This window comes from Camponotus floridanus, unplaced genomic scaffold (genome assembly GCF_003227725.1).
Source record: "Camponotus floridanus strain SB8 unplaced genomic scaffold, Cflo_v7.5 scaffold462, whole genome shotgun sequence".
In the NCBI taxonomy this organism is placed as follows: domain Eukaryota; kingdom Metazoa; phylum Arthropoda; class Insecta; order Hymenoptera; family Formicidae; genus Camponotus; species Camponotus floridanus.
The window spans coordinates 1-10,947 of record NW_020229617.1 but is presented as its reverse complement, the minus strand read 5'-3'; the positions used below and the strand labels follow the sequence as shown (position 1 = coordinate 10,947).

At 39.4% G+C, this 10,947-nt stretch overlaps 1 protein-coding gene across 1 annotated transcript; it reads left to right on the top strand.

Annotated features, from left to right (window-relative positions):
• The first annotated feature begins 835 nt into the window (after window positions 1–835).
• Window positions 836–1,702, top strand: LOC112639095 (histone-lysine N-methyltransferase SETMAR-like). The gene has a single exon (XM_025411988.1). The coding sequence runs from the start codon at window positions 836–838 to the stop codon at window positions 1,700–1,702; it is 867 nt and encodes a 288-aa protein (XP_025267773.1).
• Window positions 1,703–10,947: the final 9,245 nt, after the last annotated feature.

Below are 10,947 nucleotides of genomic sequence, written 5' to 3'. Positions count from 1 at the left end.
TAGGGTGTCCCATTTAAAAAGTTGGAGCTGACCTTCGCGTGTCCTTCAGGTGGCTCTTCAAGATCAAACTAATGACACCATCTTATGTCCCCCTTGAAACCATACAACTTTTGTCTAAAACTTTTTTCAAAATAATCGACTGCAATCGAGATATTATCTTGTCTCAAGATAAATGCCCCACCCTGTATATGTACTCTTTCGTACATTTAGCTTATACAATAAATAAAAATAAATATCATTTATAAAAAAAAACCCCTTAAATATTTTAATTATTGTCATTTCTCATTTCTTATTTTTTACCTGAATATAAAGACTTTTAGCACCATTTTACTTTCATTTTTAAGTAGCTTTAATTTGTTAATTTGGTATGAATTTCAACTATATTTATTGCGGCAAACTATCCTATTTGGATCCAGTAATAATAATCCTTCACACCGAAGTTATTTCCATCGAACATTAGCGAGATATCTATCAGGAACTATAATATATTGGGTTGTCCGGAAAGTTCGTGCGGATTTCTCAATAGATGTCGTTCAAAGGCGAATTTTACAAGTTTATGTCGATGTGATATGTCAAATGCTTTCGTGTTTTGATTAGTGACATTTCAACGCATACTTAGTGATATTAATTATCCCAATAAATTAAAAACTTTTTACTTGACATTAGTTTAGAGATGGAAGGAAATAACGTGTTTTTTCGATGCATAATGCTTTTTTATTTCCGTAAAGGAAAGAACGCGACACAAACTCGAAAAAAAATATGTGCCGTATACGGGGAAGATGCCGTAAGTGATCGCATGTGTCAGAAGTGGTTTGCTAAATTTCGTTCAGGAGAAATGAATATTGAAGATGCTCCTCGCTCTGGTCGGCCAGTCACCACTGATGTCGACCAAATAACAGCTTTAATCGATTCCGAGCGGCAGATCACAGTTCAGGAAATCGCAGCGAGGTTAAACATTGGCAAATCAACTGTTTCCGAACATTTAAACAAGCTCCAGATGGTAAAAAAGCTTGATGTTTGGGTGCCGCACGACTTAACTGAGAAAAATCGTATTGACCGCATTTCCATCAGCGATTTGCTATACAAACGCAATGAATACGATTCATTTTTAAAACGCATCATAACAGGCGACGAAAAGTGGATAATTTATAATAATGTCGAGCGTAAAAGGTCGTGGAGCAAGCGAGGTGAACCGCCATTAACCACTTCGAAGGCAGGCTTACATCCGAAAAAGGTAATGCTCTGCATTTGGTGGAATTGGAAGGGGATAGTATATTATGAGCTACTACCGGACAACGAAACCATCGATTCGGACAAGTACTGTTCACAGTTGGATAAATTGAAGATAGAAATCGCCAAAAAGTGTCCGGAATTGATCAATAGGAAAGGCGTCGTTTTTCATCATGATAACGCCAGACCTCATGCAAGTTTGCAGACTCGCCAAAAATTATTGGCGTTTGGCTGGGATGTTTTGCCTCATCCACCGTATTCCCCCGACATTGCACCCTCGGATTTTCATTTATTTCGGTCGCTACAAAACTCAATTAATGGTTTGAACTTTGCTTCTTTGCAACTCCTCAAAAACTACTTGGACAGCTTCTTCGCCGAAAAAACCCAAGACTTCTATGAGAGAGGAATTATGAAATTACCCGAAAGATGGAAAAGTATTGTGCAAAATAATGGTGCATATATCACAGAATGAAATAACTTTTAACAACAAAATTTTTTCATTCGAATTTTGCTTAAAAATCCGCACGGACTTTCCGGACAACCCAATATTTGGAAATTATATTTATACATATTTCCTGTTTTCGATATCAAAATAATGTTAAATATTAATTGATTTTCTATGGCATTAGTTAAAGATTCCTACAGTTACATATCCTTATTGAAAAGCACTTATTTGATAAATACTACTACGAAAATACACCTTGTTGTGCCGGACGCGGCACAGGGTGTGGGGTAGCCGGGAATTTCAAGTTAATTCCTGGATTTTTTGTGCAACTTTTATTATAAATTTCTTTTATACAAATATATTCATTTATTCGACATTAGTCAGTTTCTTTTGAGCCCTCTCTTCGTCGTCCTTTTCTAAATCGCTTCGTTCTCAGATTTAGGGTGTTTATCAATTTCGTCGGATGTTTCGTCGTACTATATAATGGTTAGCCCTCGGTCTCGCACTAGTTGTTTGATTTATAATTAACGACTGTCCGCCGCGGATTCGCGGTGGACGGCTTTTATTTCCTTGGTTTCGAGGGTGTTTTGGAGGGGATCGCCTAGCGACATGACCGATGTATGGTCATGGGGGTTCTTCGTGGCGTCCAAAGTCCAAATGCAAGCGAAGGAGGTTCAAAGTCGAATCCCTTCGCTAGCGTCTTTCGCGTTTCCGGCGAGCGTTCTCGCGCGTGGTTTGCTGAGATGGCGGTTTTGCACGGTTCGCGAATGTTCTATTATATATTCTATTATAATGGCATAATAAGTTATAGTCTCTCGGACTATAACATCCCTCCCCCGTTGGAAAAGAAAAACGGAGGTTGCAAACGAAGTTTTTCTATCTTCTAAATGTGTATATGCCTATCCTTATTTTAAATACAATATATTTCGCGTGTACAATATTCATTATAATCGTTTCTTAAATTAAACTTATTTATTCTAAAATCGTGTGCTCTTAGTTCGTTTTAATATTGGTTTAGGCATTCCGTATGTTTTGTCAGTTTCATCTATTATTGTAACAGTCGGTTTTTTAGATTTCTTCTTTTTATATTGGATAATTATCCATATTATTACTATTATAATAATTATAGTAGTTATTCCACTGGAAGCCATTGGATATATAAATGTTTTTTGTTTAAAGAAGTTATTTTCGTTATTATTTAAATCTTTATTTATCTTTTCTAACTTGTTATTTAGTTCTTTTAGCTCTGTTGGATTATTTATTATGCTTTTAAGTTTTTGTGTGTCGTTTGTATAGTTGTTATCTTTAAAGATTGTTATATTATATTCGGGTTGAAATTCTTCGATTTCTTAAGTATATGTAATTGTTTTAGTCTGTAATATTATGTCTGTTGACGTCAATTTACAATTGTCACGTAGGATGATTCAACCTGTATTTCTGATTATTTTCTTATAATCAGGGTGCTTATCGCATTTTATTGTGGCTTGCTGTTCGGATGCTGTCGAGTATAGCCAGGAGTGTGGTTGACGTAAGTCATTCCATATCGTATGGTTTACTGTTACGTGTTTTACGTTACAATATTCTCGATAATCTGTTTCGTATACATATATTTTTATTTCGCACGGCGTATTTATATTTAAGTTGTGGCGTTCTGCCATACGCCACACAGGCGTAACGGCGCATAGCGCCGAGCGCCTGAAAGCATGGCAACCTAGGCGCGCAAACTAGCGCGCGGCAGCCCGGGCATACAGGCGCCGATCTTCGCGCAAGTGAGATCCGGCAGCGCCCGTATATAAGGCCGACCGCGGAAGGCCGAAATCGAGTCTCAGCAAAGCAACTACTAGGGTCAATAACACTGTACGTTAACCAGCTCGAGTACTCTTTTGGAGTTTTTCGGAACTCCCCGTAATCGACGGATCTCGCAATTCTGCATCAGCGGAGCCGCATACCTCGGCCGACGTCGACGCCCCGATCACCAGGGCCGATCCGACAGCAGCCGATACACGGAGGCGCCGAACCAGCGAAGCGAGTGTCCTTCGAGCTCCTGCCCTGGAAGCTGGCACGGATAGACCTGGAGCCACCTAGATACACCAGGCCGCCTCGTCACCTGCTGAAAGTCTGGGACGTCCGCATCCGGCGTTACACCTCGCCTACCGGACCTTGGGCGATTCCGGGAGCTCTCTCGCCACTGCCGCCTTCACCACCTGGCAGGTCAACCAGAGCTATGCAGACGACAACAACGAGCCGAGTGCACCGAGCGACCCAGGCCAGTTTCCAGCCGCCTGCAACTGCGGAGCAGGGAACACAGTCGGACTCGGACTGGGAATCCACCACGCAGACGGCAGCCACGCAGACCGAGCCAGCTGCAGAGGTGGACGAGAACAACAACCGTCCTGGGAAGAAAGCGGACGCGAACACCGACCGTCCGAGGCACACCTTGCGCTACACCAAGGCCCTACCTAGCATTTCCTACAGGGAGCGCCTGTAGAGACAAACGGCCCTTTTCAGGGCCACCAATAAACTCTGAAATACCAACGGTCCTTTTCAGGGCCTATGTACAAACTGTAAATATACTTAGTGAAACTTTGTTTACTGTCGTCAATCAGAAGCGCCCCTATCACTCTCCTGCGGCATCACACTTCTCCTGCCGAATTAAAGAACACGCATTAAGGCGGACATACAACGCCCGCTCCGCCATAAAGTGATATATCGGATGATTGCTTTCGCATATGTATTGTTTATTTTTATTTATACAATTAGTTAGATCTTGTTTTGTTAAACTTAAATAGATACGCATTTCTTTATTTACAATCATTAGCTTATTCTCTATTTCTATATAAGCAAATTTGTTTTTATAGTCGGTTGTTGGTAACGGAATGACATTAAAAATTTCGTACATAGGTTGCGTAATGATGGGGAATTTTAATATTGTATATATTTTCGATTTTTCGCAATACGCATTTATTTTTATAAAATTTTCTATCGTTACCCATTCATTTTGATTAATTTCAAAGGGGAAATATGAGCCTCGTGGTAATTGAAGTACGGCTTCCTTTAGTTGGTTTATAATGTCAGTTATGGGTGTTAATAATGGATGCATTTTATCCTGACGTATATATGTTAGATATTCCAAGATATCTTTCGCATCTCTTATTAAATTATTTATCATTGCTATTATTACCGTAAAATGTTCGTCTATTTCTTCTCGCGTAGTATAATCTCTAATATAGTGATTAATTAGTTTTCCATTATAATCTAATATATTTTCCAATTTGTTTAGATGTATTATGGTGGAGTTTAAAATTTTAATCTGGTTTTTTGCGACGTGTTCTAAGATTTGTTGTTTGTTTTCTAATAATCCTATTTGTTCGTTTATTAATTTTCTGTCATTTTCATCCATTATTCCAAATAGGATTTTTGTGATAGAGCCTACGCCATTGATTAAGCCTCTACGTTTATCTGACTTAACTTTATATAATGTATTTATTAATGTTATTATTTTATCTAGATTATTTGAATCATTATTAATAATATTTTTTAAATTATCGCACGTTTGTTTTATGCTATTTTCTGGTTTTATTTCTTTGCACATTTCATTAGTTTGTTTAATATATTGGTTGATTTGCCAGGTTCGATCATTTAATGCCGTTATGTCGAATTTGATGACTAATTTCCAGGTTTGTTTGGTTTGATATAGATGTCCGAGTTTTTCATAGTAGATCCCCGGGTTGTGTCTGAATTCTAGGATCTCGAACGGAAGACGGTTCTCGTCTTCCCTAGTGAGAACGGGGTTGATTTCCCATATCAATGCTTTGTAAGAATATATGTTAGGTGGTTATTGCATTATACACTCTGTGAGTATCATATTTTTTATTTCTTGCTAATTTTATCAGTGTGGGATTAGTTTTAATCTTTCTCAACTTAGCTCTGCTATGTATTATGTCCCTTCGCGAGCTTCAGTCTCTCGCTAGTCGTTGGACAGTTTGCTAAAAAAAAGATTTTGATAATGTCGTCTTATCCATCTTCGTCGGAAGAAGTTCCGTGTGACGACATTGAAGTTTGCGAGGCCGATTTGCCTCGAATGCGGGATTTATCCGGTGGCTCGCCTTTACCGCGCGACCGGTTCGAACAGGCCTGTGCGCGGGTATATTTGCGTCGCCCGTTATCTTTACGGGTCACCGTAAATTTTGACTCTGGTGTGCGTTTTGTTGAGGAGATGGTTCCTCTCGCTCGTGAGTTCCTCGAGTGGGACTGGGACTTCTTGGAAATTTTTCGAGCGGAGGAGGCCCGGTATTTTGAAGACTTGGGCGCTATTCGGGCGCCGTGTAGAGCGCCGTGTAGAGCGCCTCCTGCGCTTGGGCCGGGGTGGTGGCCTGGGCCGGGGTCGCCAAAACGTGGTGCCCAGGGGAAGGGCCCTTGCTGCGGCCTTGCGTTTACCGGAGCGATTGCCCCCCACAGGCCGTGGGCATGGTCGCCCACATAGGTAAGTGAGTTTATTTATTATTAGTGTGTATTTATTCTTGTGTTTATTAGTGTTCTATAAATAGTTTTAATTTGTTGGTGTGCATGCGTATCGTTTTCCTTCCTTTTTTTATTGTATAATTTACGTCGGAGTTCTTTTCTAAAATCGTATACGGTCCTGTCCATAACGATTCTAGCTTTTTTGATCTTCCGCGTCGTAGTGTCTCGTCGTATACTAACATTTTATCCCCTATTTTAAATTGTGCTTCTTTTGTGTTTTTATCATATTGTTTCTTGGCTTTACATTTTTCTTCTTTTATATGTTCTTTTGCGAGTTGGTTTGTTGCGCGTAGTCTTTCTTTTAGTTCTTGCACATAGTCATAATTATATGTTGGTTTAGGCGGTTTTGTTAACGCTGTCGGAATTTCGGCTTGATGTCCGTACATCAATTCGAAGGGTGTATATCCTGTAGTAGTGTGCGGCGTCGTATTATACGTGAACATCGCGAACGGTATCCATTCGTCCCAGTCTGTTTGGTCCTCATTTATATAGTGTCTTAAATATTCTGCTAGCGTTCGATGCGATCGTTCTAACGCGCCATTACTCTCTGGGATACGCGGTTGTTTGTATTTTGTTTATTTTTAATAGTTTGCACGTGTTTTTAAAGATCTCGCTCATAAAATTAGTTCCTTGGTCTGTCAAAATTTTTTCCGGTATTCCGTGTTCAAGAATTATCTTTGTAACAAATTCCTTGCTGATAGTATTCGCTTCTTGATTTGGGATCGGAATAGCTTTACTAAATTTAGTTAAATTGTCTTGGAAGGTTAATAAATATTTATTTCCATTATTAGTAATAGTTAGCGGTCCTACTATATCTAGCGCGCATTTTTCAAATGGTTTATTAGGCGTGTCGGTGATTATTAGGGGAACTTTATTTTTTCTTGATAATTTATTTTTTTGACACGATTCGCATTTCGCGATAAATTGTTCTACGTCTATTCTCTTTAGTTAATCCTCTCCAATTATGTTGTAAGCGGATTCTTTTAATCGTTCGTTCAATTCCTTGATGCCCTCCTATAGGTGCATCATGATACTCTGATAATGTCTGTTTTTTCTCTTCTTCTGTGTATGTGGTTATATTATCAGTATCTGTTTCTTCTTCTTCTATCTTTAGAATTTCTTTATCCTTTTCCAGCAATGGTCCCGGTATCGCGTTGCGACTTAAGGCGTCGGCATTTGCGTTTGCTCTTCCAGCCTTGTGTATGATTTCGTAATCATATTCTTTGAGTTTTAATCTCCATCGGATTAATCTCGATCCGGGGTCGTTTACATTGAACAACCATATTAAAGGTTTATGGTCCGTGATAATCTTAAATTTTGTTCCATATATGTATGGTCTAAAATGTTTAACAGCCCATACAATTGCCAATAATTCCTTTTCCGTAGTGTTATAATTTTGCTCCGCCTTTGTTAATATTCTGCTGGCGTAAGCAATCGGTCGGTCGTTGCCTACCTCTCCTTATGATAGCACTGCTCCGATCGCATAGTCGGAGGCATCAGTGGTCACAATAAATTCTTCTGTAAAATCAGGATATTTCAGCACTGGTGCAGTCATTAGTTTCTCTTTTAATGTTTCAAATGCTGCTTGCTGTTCCATTGTCCAAATAAATTTTTCCGATTTTTTAGTTAATTTTGTTAGCGGTTTTGCGATCTTTGAAAAATTCTCGATAAATTTTCTGTAATATCCAGCTAATCCTATAAAGGATTGAATATCCTTGACTTTTTTCGGCGTCGGAAATTCTTTTATTGCTGTTAACTTCGATGGGTCTGGAGATATTCCGTTTTCGGAAATAATATGACCCAAATATATTACCTCCTTGCGTAAAAATTCGCATTTGTCTGGCTGTAATTTTAAGTGAGTTTTTCGCAGTCTTTGCATAACTTCTTTTAATCGCTTGTTGTGCTCTTGTAAACTTGATCCGTATATGACGATGTCATCAAGGTAGACCAGGCATCTAAGTCCTTGTATTCCCATTAACACTGAATTCATCAGCCTTTGAAAAGTCGCTGGTGCATTCTTTAATCCAAACGGCATTCGATTAAATTTGTAATGTCCGTAGGGAGTTGAGAAAGCTGTTTTATTTTTATCTTTTTCGGCCATTGGGATTTGATGATATCCTGACGCTAGATTTAATGTACTGAAATATTTTGCATTTCCCAGTTGATCTAGAATATCAGTAATATTAGGCAACGGAAATGAGTCGCCTATGGTTAATTCATTTAATTTCCGGAAGTCTATGACTACTCGGAGTTTCGGTTTTCCTGATGCATCTGCTTTCTTTGGCACTACTAATAATGGTGCGTTCCATTGACTCGTGCTTGTCCTGATAATTTCGTTTTGCAGCATTTCTTGTACTTGCCGATTTACCTCCGCCTTATGTTTCTCGGGTAATCGGTATGGTTTTACATTCACTGGCGCGGTGTCGGCACGCGTGCTTATCTCATGCTCGACCGTCGCGGTGCATGTCAATGGTTCTCCTTCCAGATGGAATATTTCATTGTATTCTTCACAGATTTCTAACAGTGTTCGTTTTTCTTCTTTATTTAAATGTTGAGTTCGCAGTAGTTGTCAAATTTGTTGTTTACGAGAAATAGTACTTTTAGCCTTCCCTTTTGTTTCTATTTTATTTATTTGCTCTGTATCTTCCTCCATGTCTTCTAGTGTAACTATTGGAGTGGGCATTTCGATCTCTTTGTCTGTCGTGTTTATCATATTCACAGGGCATGAAAAATTGTTTGGTTCCACCAGGCCGTTTCCAATATATACTCCTGGGGCTGCTTCGCTTGTTCGGACTATTCCTATATGATTCTGATTTACAGCTGCTTTAATAATTGTCTCGCTGCGAGGTTTCAGAATTATTTTTCTGCATGGATGTAATTTTAATATACTATCCTTTATTTTATTTGGTTTCGTTTGTAATCGCAGGCTGCTGTTTGTTTTTTAAGGAAATCTATTCCTAAAATTCCTTCATGCTTTATTGCTATGTCATCCTTTACGACATAAAATGCATGCTTGATGGCACGTTTGTTGAGTGTAATTGTCGCGTACATTTTCCCTAGTGTGTATAATTTATGTCCACTGATTCCTGTGAGTGCAATTTTCTTTTCGTATACAGGTGTATCGTCCTTTAAATTTTTCAATTTAATTAGGGAAATTGTTGATCCGGAATCGTACAGCATATTTATCGTTTCGCCATTTAATTCACGGATTGGTAGTGATACCTGCAGTAGCTCGTCTTTGGCTGTGTGCGTGTTTTTTATATGCGTCACGCAATACTCTAAGGCAGGTCGCGGTTGTTTCCTTCTCGCTTCCTCCTCCTCTTCTTCTTCGCTATCACTTGGGGAGTCGGTGCTCTTTTTTCTCTGTCTATGCGGAGTCCTTTGCTCACGCTCGCTTTCTTTATGTTTTATTTGATTAACCGGCTTAGAATTACGGTTATTATTAGTGTTATTTATTTTAGGACGTCCGTTCAGGCTCCAGCATTCCTCGCGGGTGTGTCCTGTCTTTTTACAATATTTGCAAAATTTATTCAAAGTATTTATTCGCGTGGATTTTTCCGGTTTTGGTAATGTATATTTATTACTGCTTCGACAATCGCGTCCGTAGTGTCCAGATTTTCCGCATTTATAACATTGTATGTTAGTATCTCGAGTTGGTCGCGTTTTAACGTCGAATTTATTTTTATAGGAGAAGCCGGATGCTCGTGTTATAGACGGGCCGATAAGCTTCTCCTCCGTGCTCGCGCCATTTATCGCTTCTTGAAGCGAAGTATATCTTTGTGATCGCACAAGAATTTTTAATTCATCGCGTAATCCGATTTGAAAATTTATTAGCGCTTGTTTTTTAATGGTTTCTTGTATTGCTTGTTTAAATGAAGGAGGCCGTTCTTCTCCTTCCACCATGGACTCATAGTTTCATGGCTAACGTATCGACACGTTGGCCGAATGCATGGGCGGTTTCGCTTGACTTTTGTTTTAAAGAATTAAATTCTATCTGTAAGTGTGTTGTACTTTGCTTCGCTTGATAGCAAGTTTCGAGCTGTGTTTTTAATTCTTCAAAATGTCTGGATATCTCGCGTTTCGAAATCTTGCATGGCTTTACCTCTTAATGTAGTATATAAGATTGCTTGTATTAACGATTCTTCGTCCGCGGGATTAATATTTTGTACCGCGTACGTACAAGCGTTTAAGAATTCTTGTAATTTATGTCGCGTCGTCCCATCAAACTCGGGAATCATTGTTCGCGCTTCTTTTAATGATACATAGTGGCGGGCTGCGCTACATCGGTTTCGTATATCGCGTTGAGTGCGTCCGTACGTTACGTCGAGTGGGACAGTGTTTGCGTTTACTCGCGTTTCGTTTAAATTTGCTTGTGCGGTTTGTATCTCTCGCATTTGTTCGCGCATGTACTGCATTTCGGTTTGCATTTCGCGGAAACTGTGTACGAGTTCGGCGAGTAATACGTTACTCGTTCCTTCGGCCGGCTGACCTGCGTCCTCATAGGCCGCGGCTGCGTTTAGTTCGACCTGTTGCGCTCGCATGCGCTCGATTTCTCTATCGACGGCTTCATTTTCCATATTCACTTGCGCACGTGGCTCGAATAAACTAATATCAACTGATATCGGTGAATAATTCTTCGTACTGTAACGCGACTTGGTTCGTCTTGTACCGAATTATCGTTATTACTTGTTCGTGTTCCTCAGACGAATTAGAACTCGAATATGTTTTTTCTAATTTTTCCGCACGCTTCT

Bases quoted from the DNA above. Each gene is read 5' to 3' on its own strand.
- LOC112639095 (XM_025411988.1), top strand. From the start codon at position 836: ATGAATATTGAAGATGCTCCTCGCTCTGGTCGGCCAGTCACCACTGAT.